Source organism: Aquarana catesbeiana, linkage group LG04, assembly GCF_042186555.1.
Source record: "Aquarana catesbeiana isolate 2022-GZ linkage group LG04, ASM4218655v1, whole genome shotgun sequence".
Lineage (NCBI taxonomy): Eukaryota > Metazoa > Chordata > Amphibia > Anura > Ranidae > Aquarana > Aquarana catesbeiana.
In genome coordinates, this window is record NC_133327.1 from 135,383,098 (window position 1) to 135,399,860 (window position 16,763).

At 41.6% G+C, this 16,763-nt stretch overlaps 1 protein-coding gene across 1 annotated transcript in view; it reads left to right on the forward strand.

The window, feature by feature from the left end:
• Positions 1-4,916: 4,916 nt before the first annotated feature.
• LOC141139508 (autoimmune regulator-like) overlaps positions 4,917-16,763 on the forward strand; it is a 62,219-nt gene continuing 50,372 nt past the window's right edge. Inside the window, exons 1-5 of the mRNA XM_073625702.1 lie at positions 4,917-5,063; positions 7,818-7,992; positions 10,947-11,081; positions 12,838-12,918; positions 16,027-16,122. Of these exons, the coding sequence (XP_073481803.1) occupies positions 4,917-5,063; positions 7,818-7,992; positions 10,947-11,081; positions 12,838-12,918; positions 16,027-16,122 (634 nt within the window). The remainder of the gene's footprint in view (positions 5,064-7,817; positions 7,993-10,946; positions 11,082-12,837; positions 12,919-16,026; positions 16,123-16,763) is intronic.

Here is a 16,763-nt window from a genome sequence, read left to right on the forward strand (position 1 = left end):
CATCACGTGGGTTCCTACTCCAGTGCTACACGGCTGGTGTGTGTATCACTGTGTGAGCGGAGCGCCCGATCTCAGTGAGACTACTGACTATCCCAGTACGGACTGGGAAGTCATTCGTTCCTTCACATAAACTGTATCTCCAGCGCAGTGTGGCCAGTGTTTCTCCTACCTGTGAGCTGGGCGATCTACTTGGCATTGTCTGCAGATACCGGACATTAAAGCAAGCTTTCATTGAAGCCCATATACATGGGCCTGGGTAAGGGTAGGGCATTTACCCCCCACGACTTTTGTTTGCTTGTTTTTTTGTATGTTTTAGCATGCACCTTATAATGCAGTGCGCCTTTTGTATGGTCAAGTACAGAAATAGTCCCTGTAATTGAGACTGCGCCTTATAATCCAGTGCGCCTTATGGTGTGGAAAATACGGCAATATAAACGTGTATAGTCTTCATATTCAGTTCTTGTCTTTAAAAAGACCTTTCCATGAGAATAAATCCAAACAGAAAGTCACCTAATTTATGTTGTGGTGTTAAATTTATCTAAATTTTGTTTTATTATATGTTGCCAAAACTTTCTGTTTCCTTATGTTGTAATAATTACCAATTTTTTTTTGTGTTTATTTAAATTGTGGCTAGGGGTAGAGGCTTCTGGAAAGTCCGGGAAGTCCCACTGTGAGATAAGAAGAGATCTAATTGCCTGAGCTGTCAGATGGGGATTTAAACCACGTTGGATAGGTCATGTGAATCTTCGGTCAGGGATTCTGGCTGTACTCTGCCAGGAATGCTTCACATTCACTTTACTGGGTGGGCTGCAATTTACAAAGATTTACACAGAACGTTTTAGAGAGCTGTTGATGAAGTCCTGCCTGATGAAACATCTTAATAAAGAAGAAAAAGCTGTTTTTTACATGTAAAATTGATGAATTTTACCTAAGTGAAGTGGCAGACAGAGTTTGGGACACATATATTGTGAACGTTAAAATAATACCTTGTTATCCTTCCATGGAGATCCCTGTTCAAGCACTTCCTGTTAACGGTGTCCTAATTGAGCTCCTTTGTCGCCACTCTGTTACAAGGACTTACCATGTTACTGTGTGTTGTGGTATTCTGCAATGCAGATGCATGGGTAAGGTGCATTCGGATGCTGTTAAAAATGGCACCACACCATACCAAGGTGCATAACACACATTTTCACAACAGTGTGACTCTAGCCTAAAACTCGAATGCCCTGTACACACGATCGGATTTTCCGAAGGAAAATGTGTGATAGGACCTTGTTGTCGGAAATTCCAACCGTGTGTAGGCTCCATCACACATTTTCCATCAGAATTTCCGACACACAATGTTTGAGAGCAGGCTATAAAATTTTCAGACAACAAAATCCGTTGTCGGAAATTCCGATCGTGTGTAAACGAAGTGCCACGCATGCTCAGAATAAATTAAGAGACGAAAGCTATTGGTTACTGCCCCGTTTATAGTCCCGACGTACGTGTTTTACATCACCGCTTTCAGAAGGATCGGATTTTCCGACAACTTTGTGTGACTGTGTGTATGCAAGACAAGTTTGAGCCAAAATCCGTTGGAAAAAATCCATGGATTTTGATGTCGGAATGTCCGATCAATGTCCGACCGTGTGTACAGGGCATAAGGGGTTATTTACTAAAGCTGGAGAGTGCAAAATCTGGTGTAACACTCCATAATCGAAATCCAAAGCTCCAAACCAATCAGCTTCCAGGTTTTAATTGTCAAAGCTTAATTGAACAAGCTGAAGTTGGAAGCTGATACCATGCGCAGCTGCACCAGATTCTGAGCGTTCCAATTTTAGTCAATCTCACCCTAAGGGTCCATTTATACCATAATGCAGTGCAACGTATTGCAGTGGTAATGTGTGGGGTTTCAAGCATGTTACCATAGCGCACTAGTTGTGAACAGGCCCTCAGTAAAAACACTTCCCAATGAAAGCTTCCAATGTATTGCATGTTGTCACAGCATTTCATCAGGTTGCCCATTTCCTTTGTACAAATGTGGCTCTTGCATGAAAATGTCACTTGGTTAAAACTAGTAAATTGACAAGTATCTCCTTGTACTACTCCACAAGGAGGTTAAAAACCAAGTGACTGCGATTTCTATCATATAGAAAAGTACTTCATATCACGTCAATGGAAAATAAATATGGCCAGTCTGAATTATCCAGCTGCATATCTCTTGGGGACCCAGGTAAAGAGATCCTTGCATCCACATTCCCTATTTCACCCACCTGTGACCACTAAAGGAAGAGTCAATGTACAACATTTTTTTACAAATACTACTTTAGAAAAATTGCAGCAGGATGATTGAGACAACAACAAGATGATTGAGACTTCATGGTGGTTGTGAGGAGGGGTGCAGAGGCAAGATCTCCAGAATGGAAATCTCACCTTTTCTGTAAGCATATGAGTGATTCAGCCCATTAGCATTACTGTATATTTCAAATATTAATATTGGATGAACTGACCCATTGGTGTGTGTTATATTATGAACTGAAATGCATAAGAAACAACATAATGACTCAACGCCGGTCTGCCCAAACTCATCCAAAATCTTGCTGTACTTTGTCTTTGTCTATGTTTCTTATTTGTTCCACCTTTAAGGTTCCCCACTGTTGTTCGGAGGCTTTTGAGGCTGCATTCACACTTGAACTGAGCATCTTTGGTTGTCGTTACAGGCTTCTTTTTTTTTTTGCGTTTGTCTAGTGTTTTTCCATTTTTTGAAGGATGTCTGATGCTTGAGCATTTTTTAAATTATTTTTAGCCAATGGAAAGTTAGTTACTAGGGAAAAAGCACGTGATATGTGTGTTTTCATGTGTTTTGCATTTTTTCAGTTGAAGTCTACTGGAGCCAAAAACGCTTGAAGCTTGTAGCTCAAAAGAAGCGTATGTACTTTTTCGACCCTCAAGCTTCAAGTGACACTATGCCCAGGTATGAACATGCATAACTGAAAACCATGGAATTTTGAATGTTGAGCATTTTCAAGCTTTAAACTACCAAACGCTCAGGTGTAATTGGCATCTATAAGTCTGTCCTGGTCAAAAAATTTGCGGAACCATGTCTCTTTGGTTCCTAAATAAGCCCATAGATTCTCACTTGTTCATTTTTGGGAGCCAAGTACAGAGGTCACATGGATACCAGCATAAACAGAGCTCAGAAGAGAACAAAGCCACGCATGACATACATTGTACTTTCCCTCCCTTCATTAATGTGGTTTAATCACCCTTTTCCCCTTTGTATCGGTTTCAGAGTGTCAGCAATGAACCTTCGCTTGACAGGTGACTAAATAGAAAAATAAGAGGAGGACTCTCATTTTCCTAATATCATCTCTTAATGTTATTGGCTGAGTAATTATCACAACTTCAATTTAAAGGAAATTATTACAGAGAGTACCATCTACAAAGAGGAGAACTTCAGTGTCCAGGTAAGAATACCATGAGAAATGTAAATATCTGATGGTTGTTTCTTTACAGGAGCAATTACTTCACACAAAAAGGGTTTTCATTTTTTTTTTTTCTTAAAAAACCTTAGGTGATGAAGATTTTTTTGGAAACATGTTCTGTATATGCAGTAAAAAAAAACATTCACCATGTTGGAAGTGTTCATGCTTTATTGTCACGGAACATTGAATCACAGTGAATATTTTATACATTGCTGGGATCTGCTTTCTATTTGATATGAAAGCGTCTGTTTCTGTTGATTAGTGTAAAAAAATGTGATTTAATGTTCTATAACAATAAAAGATCAAAACTTCATAGGGTTAATCGTTTTTCTAAAGACTATTTCTTTCATCCTAAGCATTGTCATTTATATGCATGGTAGATTACTAGATGGCAGAGTGTGTCTCTGGTTGAGGCAAAAACGATAACTTCAGCATGCCCCATAAGCCATAGTAAGAGTATGCTGAAGGATCCATAACTGCTGCAAAGTGGTGCTTTGTCTGCACGAGCAGTATAAAGTCCACAATGCCTAATGGATGGAAGAAGGAACATTCAGAGCAAATAATACAAAACACTGGCAGCTGAACTCCAGGCATATATAAAATACACAGCTTTTTATTCAGTAATACATTTTTCAATGCATTTTTAACAAATGCAAGCAGTGTAAGTACTTGAATTGTACTTGGTATTAGCCTCTTGCAGCCCCTGCACATCAGAGCTTAGACTGGGGGAGACAGAAGCAGCACAAGGAAGCAATCAATGGTATTCCTGTGCGATAAGCATGCTGATAGCAGGAGAGAGCAAAGTAACAGATTAGCGTCTTCTATCACAGTCACTGGCAGAAGGTGGGGAGGAGAACTGTCATGCCGCGTACACACGATCGGATTTTCTGACAACAAATGTTTGATGTGAGCTTGTTGGCTGAAAGTCCGACCATGTGTATGCTCCATAGAAAATTTGTTGTCGGACTTTCTGCCAACAAATGTTGGCTAGCAGGTTCTCAAATTTCCCGCCAACAAAACTTTGTTGTCGGAATTTCCGATCATGTGTACACAAGTCCGACGCACAAAAGTTCACGCATGCTCAGAATCAAGCAGAAGGAGCCACACTGGCTATTGAACGTCCTTTTTCTCGGCTCGTCGTACGTTTTGTACGTCACCACGTTCCCACGTTCCTAATTGTTGGCCAACATTTGTGTAGCTGTGTGTATGCAAGACAAGTTGGAGCTGACATCCTTCAAACAAAATTCCACGGTTTTGTTGTCGGAAAGTCCAATCGTGTGTACGGGGCATTAAAGTTCCTAAACTGCAGCAACTGGTGCTACTTGGCAGGAAATACAACTTCTTTGAAATGTTAAAGAGCCCCAATACTTTATTTGTGTTTCTTTTGTGTATTTAGCTGTTTGTCTGGAGTTCAGGTTTAAGCAAGTATATTTCTGTTGTTTGTAGAAAATGTCTGAAAAGGACTCCTCTGAAGGGAGAGATCTCAAAGCACTCCTGAAATGGCACCGCACAGAAATAGCAGTGGCGATTACTGACCTGTTCCCCCTTCTGTATGGTATGATGGACAGAGACCTTGTTTCTGAAGACAAATTTCAGGTAGATGTTATCATCTGCAAGTGTGTATCATAGTGACAAATATGTGACCAGCCATTAAATCTCTCTAGCCTGAAAGAAAATGTGTGCCTGAATTTGTATTCTGATGGCTGGCATCACCGCCTGTCAAAATACCCAAACAGTGCCTGCAGCTGATTGCATGCAGCCAACAATAATCTACCTGGCTTTGCTTTTTTGAAATGAAAGATGTTGAGCAAGAGGAGGCTGACGGGGACACCCACAGAGTAATTGTTAGCAGGCTCACCAGGCCTTGGCTGAAATTCACTCTGTTTATGGTCAGCTGAAGCTTTCAGACCACTTTCACACTGCAGCGCCGCTAAAACAGCGCTAAAGTGCCAGTCGCTTTTGGGGCGCAGGGTTTTTTAAGGTCCTGTGACAATGAGACCTTAAAAAAAAAGACCAGTTTTGCGGAGCTTTTAAGGCTCTTTTGAAACGCTGCCCATTCATTTCAATGGGCAGCGGTGATTAGGGAGCGCTATTTATAGCGCTCCCAACCCACCCTAAGAGCCCTTTCACACTGGGACGGTTTGCAGGCGTTATTGCGCTAAAAATAGCGCCTGCAAACCGACCTAAAACTGCCGCTGCTGTGGGCTTTCACACTGAAGCAGTGCGCTGGCAGGAGAGAGAAAAAACTCCTGCAAACCGCATCTTTGGAGCGGTGAAGGAGCGGTGTATTCACCGCTCCTTCACCGCTCCTGCCCATTGAAATCAATGGGGCAGCGCGGCTGTACCGCGGCTATACTGCGGCTATAGCGGCGCTATGCAAGCAGTTTTAACCCTTTTTCAGCTGCCAGCGGGGGTTAAAACCGCACCGCTAGTGGCTGAATACCGCCGCTAAAACGACGGTAAAGCAGCTCTAAAAATAGCGCTGTTTTACCGCCGACGCCCCCACCGCCTCAGTGTGAAAGTAGCCTAAAGATGCTGCTTGCAGGACTTCTTCTAACATGTGAAAGCACTCATTGCAATGAATGGGAGGCAGTTTTCAGGCGCTTTTCAAAGGCTAGTTCTAGCGCTAATACACCTGAAAACTGCCTCAGTTTGAAAGGGGTTTAACAATAAGACCCCTTTCACACTGGGGCGGTGGGTGCGTCGGTGTTAAAATGCCGCTATTTTTAAATTTTATTTTCAATTTCGTGGCGCTATTCGGCTGCTAGCGGCTGAGAAAGGGTTAAAACCACCGCAAAGCGCTGCTACAGTATAGCCGCGCTGCCCCATTGATTTCAATGGGCAGGAGCGGTGAAGGACCGCTCCTTCACCGCTCCAAAGATGCTGCTAGCAGGGCTGCCAGCACACCGCTCCAGTGTAAAAGCCCTCCGGGCTTTCACATTGGAGACATAGCAGCGGCTTTTTCAGGGTGCTTTGCAGGCGCTATTTTTAGCGCTGTAGCACCTGCAAAGCACCCAAGTGTGAAAGGGGTCTAATGCCGCACACACAAGTGGAATTTCCGTCGGAAAAATCTTGGATGGTTTTTCGACGGAATTCCGTTCAAACTTGGCTTGCATACACATGGTCACACAAAAGTTCGCTGAACTTTCGACCGTCAAGAACGCGGTGACGTACAACACTATGACGAGCCGAGAAAATGAAGTTCAATGTTTCCGAGCATGCATCAAATTGTTTCCGAGCATGCGCAGGAATTTTGCACGTCGGAATTGATACAGACGATCTGAATTTCAGATCGGAACTTTTTCCGATCGAAAAATTGAGAACCTGCTCCCAATCTTTTGCTGGCTGGAATTCTGCCAGCAAAAGTCAGATGGAGCATACACACGGTCCCATTTTCCGACCAAAAGCTCTCATCGGACTTTTGCTGGCAGAATTTCCGCTCCTGTGTACGGGGCATAAGGATAGCCTATGAGCAGAAAAAGTCAGGCAGATCACAAGTTATCAGATCACTGACATATATATAATGGAGTAATCAAACTCATTTTTTTTTTATATTTTTTTACTATAAAAGAAAAAGGGGCAACATAAATCTAGTGTGATATTTGACACTGTTTTTTATAAACTAACGCATCAGTATCTGGTTCAATGGATGGAGTAGCAATTCTCAATGAGGGTGAGAGGGTGCTCATCAGATATTTTGTTTCTAATTTGGCCCTTCGTGTGCTTCATCCCTGAAAATAGTTGCTTACAAATACAGGTGCTGCCAAAAACTGATGACATGAATAAGGTGTAATTGTGAAGAGTGGAATATTTTTCTTTGGGAAGATAAAACTTATAAAAGTCCAGTAAAGAGGGTTATTTATGAAAGGTAAATCCACTTTGCACTGCAAGTGCACTTGGAAATGCAGTTGCTCTAAATCTAAGAGGTAGATCTGAAATGAGGGGAAGCTCTGCTGATTTTATCATCCAATCATGTGCAAGCTAAAATGCTGTTTTGTATTTTCCTTGCATGTCCCCCTCGGATCTACAGCGACTTTACTTCCAAGTGCACTTGCAGAGCAAAGTGGATTTTCCTTTAGTAAATATCCCCACTGTCACATTTTTCTTCTGGGGCATGTGTTCGCTAAATGTAACTGCATTTTTATAAAAAATTCCCCCCCCCCAAAAAAAATCAATATTTTTAAGTATTTTTACGATTATGTGTTGGGCTGCAATCATAGTTGACTTAGGCCACATGCCACCTGTGGGCCGCAGGTTGGACAACCCTGTTTTAGATCTTTGCTTTTGGTCATACAGTTAAAGGTAACAATTTACAATTCAAATAATTTCTTACCATTACTTTTTTCACAGGAGACCCAGCGGGCAGGTGAAGGGATGGGAGCACAGAAAGCCTTCCATGCTCTTCTTACTTGGCTTCTGACTTGTGACAAGGACAATGTCCGCAGCTTCTGGTCTCTCTTATCCTCCGAATATATAATAAAGAGCTACCCCCATCTCTCAGGAATTCACAAAGCACTACAAACCGGTAACTGTAAACTCAATTGTAAACTAAAAAGTTTTTTTTTAAGAAAGTTATTTTTTTTCAAATTCTTAAGTAACAGATGACTCAGTGTGTGGGAAATGTCAAAAAATTGTCATCGCTACTTACCTTCCCTGATGTAGTGCTGCTTCCCCTTTTATGTCATGCAGCTGTACACCCTTTTGGGTTTTACCTATCCAATCAGAGCAATGCCCTTTCCTTGTACTGATTACAGTGTACTTCTGGCTAGTTCCTATGACCTCTGGCTTGTATCCTGCTGATCCTTGTCTACTGCCTGCCCTGACTTCTGGCTTGCATCCTGATTATTCATGTCCAATGCCTTCCCTGACCTCCAGCTTGTATCCTGGTTACCCATTTCTGCTGCCTGCCCTGGCCTTTTGCTTGTATCCGGGGTGTCTATGTCTGCTGCCTGCCCTGACCTCTGGTTTGTATCTTGGATGTCCCTGTCTGCTGCCTGAACGGACCTTTTAACGTTGCTGGTGTAAACAATCACTTATAGAGAGTTTTCATACAGACTGTGATAAAACAGCCCTGCTGGTGTAAGCAGACCACTCCTGTCCTGAAGCGCTGTCATACAGGGGATTGCTAGAGACTTGTACTATGTCAAATACAAATACTTGCACAAGTTGCATTTACATTCATGATTTACCCGTGAATACAAATCTGTATCTACAGTATCTCACAAAAGTGAGTACACCCCTCACATTTTTGTAAATATTTTATTATATCTTTTCATGTGACAACACTGAAGAAATGACACTTTGCTACAATGTAAAGTAGTGAGTGTACAGCTTGTATAACAGTGTAAATTCGCTGTCCCCTCAAAATAACTCAACACAAAGCCATTAATGTCTAAACCGCTGGCACAAAAGTGAGTACACCCCTAAGTGACACAGGGGGTTATTTACGAAAAGCAAATCCACTTTGCACTGCAAGTGCAAACTACAAGTGCAAAGTGCACTTGAAATTGCACTGAAAGTACACTTGGAAGTGTAGTCGCTGTAGATCCGAGGGGGGACATGCAAGGAACAGCATTTTAGCTTGCACATTGGATAATAAAATCAGCAGAGCTTCCCCTAATTTCAGATCTCCCCCTCAGATTTACAGCGACTGCACTTCCAAGTGCACTTCCAAGTGCACTTTGCACTTGTAGGTTTGCACTTGTAGTGCAAAGTGGATTTGCCTTTCATAAATAACCCCCAATGCCCAAATTGGGCCCAATTAGCCATTTTCCCTCCCCGGTGTCATGTGACTCATTAGTGTTACAAGGTCTCAGGTGTGAATGGGGAGCAGGTGTGTTAAATTTGGTGTTATCGCTCTCATTCTCTCATACTGGTCACTGGAAGTTCAACATGGCACCTCATGGCAAAGAACTCTCTGAGGATCTGAATTGTTGCTCTACACAAAGATGGCCTAGGCCAGTGATGGCGAACCTTGGCACCCCAGATGTTTTGGAACTACATTTACCATGATGCTCAACTACACTGCAGAGTGTATGAGCATCATGGGAAATGTAGTTCCAAAACATCTGGGGTGCCAAGGTTCACCATCACTAGCCTAGGCTATAAGGAAGATTGCCAAGACTCTGAAACTGAGCTGTAGCATGGTGGCCAAGACCATACAGCAGGACAACAGGACAGGACAGGTTCCACTCAGAACAGGCCTCACCATGGTCGACCAAGGAAGTTGAGTGCACGTGCTCAGTGTCATATCCAGAGGTTGTCTTTGGGAAATATGAGTGCCGCCAGCAATGCTGCAGAAGTTGAAGGGGTGGGGGGTCAGCCTGTCAGTGCTCAGACCATAAGCCACACACTGCATCAAATTGGTCCGCATGGCTGTCCTCCCAGAAGGAAGCCTCTTCTAAAGATGATGCACAAGAAAGCCCTCAACAGTTTGCTTAAGAAAAGCAGACTAGGGACATGGATTACTGGAACCATGTTCTGTGGTCTGATGAGACTAAGATAAACTTATTAGGTTCAGATGGTGTCAAGCGTGTGTGGCGGCAACCAGGTGAGGAGTACAAAGACAAGTGTGCCTTGCCTACAGTCAAGCATGGTGGTGGAAGTGTCATGTCTGGGGCTGCATGAGTGCTGCCGGCATTGGGGCGCTACAGTTCATTGAGGGAACCATGAATGCCAACATGTACTGTGACATACTGAAGCAGAGCATGATCCCCTCCCTTCAGAGACTGGGCCGCAGGGCAGTATTCCAACATGATAATAACCCTAAACACACCTCCAAAGCGACCACTTCCTTGCTAAATAACCTAGGGTAAGACTATTGTAAGATGAAGTATGTGTTTGTAACTGTATCTGGAAAATTATGTTTGTGTAAAGTTTGATTTGTGCTATTATAAAGAAAATCAATAAAAAATATGGAATTTAAGGGAAAAAAGAACCTGAGGGTAAAGGTAATGGACTGGTCAAGCATGGCTCCATACCTAAACCCTATTGAGCATCTGTGGGGCATCCTCAAATGGAAGGTGGAGGAGTGCAAGGTCTCTAACATCCACCAGCTCCGTGATGTTGACATGGAGGAGTGGAAGAGGACTCCAGTGACAACCTGTGAAGCTCTGGTGAACTCCATGCCCAAGAGGGTTAAGGCAATGCTGGAAAATAATGGTGGCCACACAAAATATTGACACTTTGGGCCCAATTTGGACATTTTTACTTAGGGGTGTACTCACTTTGTTGCCAGCGGTTTAGATATTAATGGCTGTGTGTTGAGTTATTTTGAGGGGACAGCAAATTTACACTGTTATACAAGCTGTACACTCACTACTTTATATTGTAGCAAAGTGTCATTTCTTCAGTGTTGTCACATGAAAAGATAAAAATAAAATATTTACAAAAATGTGAGGGATGTACTCACTTTTGTGAGATACTGTATGTATGTATTTTATATTTGCCTGGAGTTAACCTTTAACTCTCATTTATCAGCATCTGACACCTTGTCTCAGCGCAAGGCACGTCGTCATCCTTCTACCACCAAACGGTCAGATCATCATAAAGCTCAGGCAAAACGGAAAGCTGGAAGTGAGGAAAGTGGATCCGCAGCACATTTCTCTTCAACAGGTAAGCTGGGCTGAAGGAGAGGTTAGAAAGACTAGCTTATTTAGCAAAAAACACAGTAGTGAAATGTTCACGGTCTACATACCCTTGTATGAGAAAAGGCTATGTATGGGATATAGCTTTTCTTTTCTGTATTACTTTAAATTCAATATGATGTGCATCAAGGCCGGACTGTTTGTGTTGTGATGTGCCCACAATAAGGCCTCTTGCACAATGCAGTTTGAAAAAGCTCATTACAATTTTTTTTTTACTGAGCTAAAATACAGCCCATTAATTGTAATGTGCCTATGCACACAGGCACATAAACAAGCGCCGTGCATTTGTGTGCACAAATGCGCACAAATGCATGTAAATGTCCATTTACATACTGTGTAGAATGAGAACGCGAGAATACGTTTTCGTACATTTGAAAATGTATTCTCGCGTTCTCGTTCTGCAAAAAATGTAAATAGGCTTTTGCGTGGATTTGTGCGCATTCGTGTGAATTTGTGCACATGAGACATAAATTACTGACCAAAAAAACAAATGTGTGCAAATACATACAAAAACAAAACGTCTGAAAAAGTAGATACTCAAACAGGAGTATCATGTGCAAGAGGCCTAAGAATTGAAAAAAATGTAGTATTGTTAAAGTGTTACTAAACCCACAACAGTAAAATCAGTTTGTATGTGTAGTAATGCATACTTGTTATACTCACTGTGGCTGTTTGGACCCATCTTCTCTGATCCCCCCCTTCTTTCACTGTCCCCAATCCATCTCCTGATAGTACAGAGCCTTTGGAGTCACTCTGCACATGCTCAGTTTGGTTTGTATTGCTAGAGAGTTTCTTTTGTTTGGGGTGGTGCATGTGATCAGCACAGGGTCAATCAGCACTGTCCAGAGAGAGGGTCAGGGGTCCTGCAGCCTCATAGGACAGTCAGTGTAAAATGAAAATTCCTTTTAAAAGCGTTAACCAGACACGGATAGAAGTCACAAGACTGATATATACTGCTGATGAGAAAAATGTTTTGCAGTATATATTTACTAAAATAATTGCATTTCCATGTTCTGCGTATTTTGGGAGACCAGATAAAGTGAATACAGGTTCTTGGGTTTAGTAACACTATAAACATAGCTTTATTTTTAAAATAATACTTCTGAATTTTGGCAAAGTGAATTTGTTTTTTGTCAAGAGTAGTTTGGGACTGATTTTCTGACCTTGTTGCATGTGCACTGTAGAAAGAGTGCTGGGATTTAAAATGTGCACACCTATGCTGCTTCTCCAATGCCATTAACTAATGTCTAAACCAGCCACACTCAGGAGTGGCATGGGATTATCACAAAGGGCTTATCACTAAAAATGGGCTTGGCATTGTAAATTCTTACTCTCTCATTTTCTTTTTCAAACTACAGTTTAGGGTCAGGTTAAGCACTTTGTGAATGCAATATGCCAGACATTATGCCCCGTTCAGTGAAAACATTTTAGTGTTGCAGGAGAGAACTAGGAATGCACAACTGAGTGAGTTTTAAATTTTCTGACTCAAACTGTCAATCTGAGAAATGAGTTATATAGCTATAGTAAAGCAAGGCATGCAGTTGCTGAAAACATTAGTGCTCAGTAAAGTTCTCATGGGGTTTTTATCTAAAGAAGAACCATAAAAGTCTGAATTAAATACTGCTTCTAAATTCTTGATAATCAACCCTATTTATGTCCAAAATATATCCTGGGTATGCAATTGATTTTATTATAACTGATTGATTACTCTTTATGCCGACCAGGAACACCATCCAAATCCAAGTTACCTCGTAAATCTGAAAAAAACGACAAGATGGGGATATTAGAGCTTTCTCAAGCACAATGTAAGTAACATGAATGACTAATTAAGTAGACAGATTTGCTTATCTTCAGATGTGATATACAAGACAAAAAATACAAAGTATATAAAGCTGTATCCTATGGAGGGATGGAAGGAAAACTGTTGGTTATAACATCTAATACATCTTGCCATAGAGGGCATCCTACTAAGCACTCCTTCAGGGGTGTAGTAGATACCTGGTAAGCGGCTGTGAATAGGTAGAAATGTACTAGAGGTGAATGAATGCTTTTTCCGCACACATGCACTTTACATCTATGTCACTTACTGGGCAATGGGGTCGATTTACTAAAAGCAAATAGGCTGTTCACTTTGCAAGGGAAGTTGCACTTTCCAAGGGAATATTCCCCAGAGTTTAGTGAGTGAGATGAAGCTCTGTTAACTTCCATCATCTAATCATGTGCAAGTGTATTCTTCTTTTGTTTGGGAAATATGAGAAATCAAACAGGGTATTGCACTAAATCTGTAGGTAAATAAGAGAACCAAAACCTGTGCTGGAAAAGTGGGTTTGATAACAAAGTTGGCCGTGCCTCCACAGAGGACAGGACCTCTGTGAACAGAGGGGATTCCATTCCTGGGAAATTAATTAAATTAAAGTACTGGGGAGTAGGGTCACTACAGTGGCCAGCATAAGCATTGCCATAAGTATATAGATGCACACCAGTATGGAAATATTACAAGCTTTATATAGAAGAAGAGAAGAGATTAAAATTGGATCATCCAGTACATCCAATGTACAACCAGGTATTAGCAGCAACTGGTGGAATTGTGCACATGTAACGGGTATATATATATACAGGGCTTTTTTTCAGCTGGAACTTGGTGGAACTCAGTTCCACCACCTCTGGCTCAGGCTCTCTGCCTACCACTATCATCTGTAGACACAGAAGTCACCTACAGTGGAGGTACTAGAGCCGGCTGGGTGCTTCAACTTCGATCAGCAACAAAAGTAAGATATGTGGCCGATGGTGGAGCTTTTAAGGATGGGGGGGGGTTGCATGGAGAGGTCCGAGCTGAAGATGGGTGAAAGTGGGATGTGGATGGGGATGCAGAGGTAAGCGGCTGTGAAAGAAGGCTGAACTCGAGGGGGATTTCGGGGGAAGGGGGGTCGTGATTGAGTTCCTGCACCTATTTTCTGAGAGATAAAGCCCTGTATATATATATATATATAGTAAATATATAAAGATACATCCAGATGAATGTTGCACCAAAGCCCAGTTGCACATGGCCCCCTGAGGATGATCGCGATGCTGTCATGGGGATCAGCAGTGATGGGGAGATTATCAACTGTTGTCGACCAGCCTGGAACACAGTCTCTCACACGTAGAAACTGTGATGTGGCACTGGAACTCAAAGTCAGCATATCTACTACCTAGTAGTTTCTAATATGTAAGTGGACCTCTAATTACCAGAAGTGGCTGTTGAATGCCTAACCTGGCTCGAGCCTATGCTGGTTATCAAGCCCTAAGCTAAAATTAGCTATAGAATCCCAGACTTGAAGGAACAGGGTTAACTAAAATATCAGGAATTTATAAATAAACAATAAAAAGGTTCACCTAGTAATATACTTGAAGGTGACCACTACATACATACAGTAGCACAGACTACTTTAGCCATCTGGCAATGTGCATGTGAGATAATAACAATAGGGCAGAGACTTGTTTGCCACTATGATTTATTGCAAAAAGTTATGGGCAGTCAGAAATAAACAGCCAAAACTTAGGAATAGGCTATGCTTCTGGTCTAGGTAAAATATAGCATTGCAGTAATGCAGCTCCTGTTTGTGGACATGCGGTGTCAGAAAGCGATAATACATAACTATACATAACCCTGTGATGTTAGCAGGTAACTGTAGAAGGTAGCAGATCCCTACACAAGCAAAAACGCTGTTTTTTTTCCTTGCACAAGTTTATTTACAAAGTGAAAGCACTGGGGTAAATTACCTTACAATGTGAACAGCCTGTTTGCATCTAGTAGATTTACCCCAATGTCTCTAATTTCCATTACTTTATTTATCATATGAATGTCCCTGACCTAAAAAAAAATGCTGGGACAGAAGATTCTTCGAAGCAAAGCATAAGATGCCAGCAGAAAGTGACATGGCTCTGTCGTCCCTCTGGCCTTTTGTAGATCTTTTGGTCTATATTCCAATGTTTGTGTCTTTTCACTGGGTCAGATTTTGGTATCTGTAGACTTTGGACGCTGACTGGTTATAACACGGGTGTCCAACCTTTTGACCTTCCTGGGCCACATTGAAAAAAGAGGAATTGTCTTGGGCCACACATAAAATACACTAACAATAAGAATAGCTGATGAGCAGAAAAAGTCGGGCAGATCGCAAGTTAACAATTGCTGATCTAGATAATGTACCTATCTGAGTAATAAAACGTCATTTTTTTGTAATATTTTTTTTTTCTAAAAGGTAAAAGAGAACAACATAAAATGAGTGCGATATTTGACACTCTTTTTGATAAACTAATGCATCAATATCTGATTGGATGGATGTAGTAGCAATTCTCAATGAATTCTCAAGGTGCTCATCGGATACTTTGGTTTTAATTTTGCCCTTCGTGTGCTTCTTCTATGAAAATAGTTGCTCACAAATATAAGAGCTGCAGAAAACTGATGACATGAATAAGGCGTGATTGTGAAGAGTGAGATATTTTTCTTTGGGAAGATAACATTTCTAAAAGCCCAGTAAAGAGACACTGTCATTTTTTTCTTCAGCCGCTTGTGTTCGCTAAGTGTAAATGCATTTTTTTATTTTTTTTTAATTATTAAAAAATAAATCAACATAGTTTACAATTTTGTGTTGGGCCACATGCAGCCCTTGGGTGGCAGGTTGGACACCCCTGGGTTATAGTCATATTACCATCAGTGCCATTTTATTTTGTAGAGCCCCATAGAAAGTCATATGATTTGATGTGGTTTAGAAGTCATGTGACTGCCAGCATAATTTTCACATGTCATTAGAGAAAAAATAGGGAATTGATACTGTTTGTTACTATTTTATGTTTCTTTTTTATTTTTTTACCTTTCATTCATTGTCTCACCTTTTAATGTAAATTTGACTTTTGGGTCATAACATCCATAGATCCTCCAAAAATCCTGACTTCATTGAATGGGGGTGAAGGGAAGCCTGTTGTTCTCACTATCAGCAAACCAGCTGTGGACAAGAAAACTAACACAGGTAACTTCAGCAGCATATGAACTTTTTATGGGTTTACTTTGTTGATTCAATACTGAACTAACTATATAAAAGATCAGTGAGGGAAAAAGAATCAAGTGGTCTGTTCCATATAGGAAACAATAAAATAAAGGAACGTTTAACAAAAATGAAGCATTATGCTGTCCTTCTGTATAGTATTAATTACTAATCATAATAGTAGGACTAAAATTAATAATAAATAACAGCTTTCAAATTAATTATTAAAAGTTATGTTTAAAGCGGAGTTCCACCCAAAAATGGAACTTCCACTTTAAGTGCAGGTGACCCCCTGATATGCCACATTTGGCATGTCATTTTTTTTGGGGGGGGGGGGGAGTGGATAATCTCTTTTTAGAGGCATCCAGCTCCCATTCCCTCCCCGGGGCTTCGGAAGGAAGTTCACCTCTCCCCCCTTCCTCTCTGCATTCTTCTGGGACACGACACAGGTTCCAGGAGATTGGCCGGCCATTCACAGCGCGCAGCGCGGCTCGCTCATTGCGCAGTGCATCCCTGGCTGTGAAGTCACAGCCGGGCGCCCACAGTAAGAATGCTGGCGCCTTGGAGAGGAGGGGGGGGGGTGTGTCTGTGTAAGTCTAGGAAGTGAACAGGCAGCAGCTTCAGCT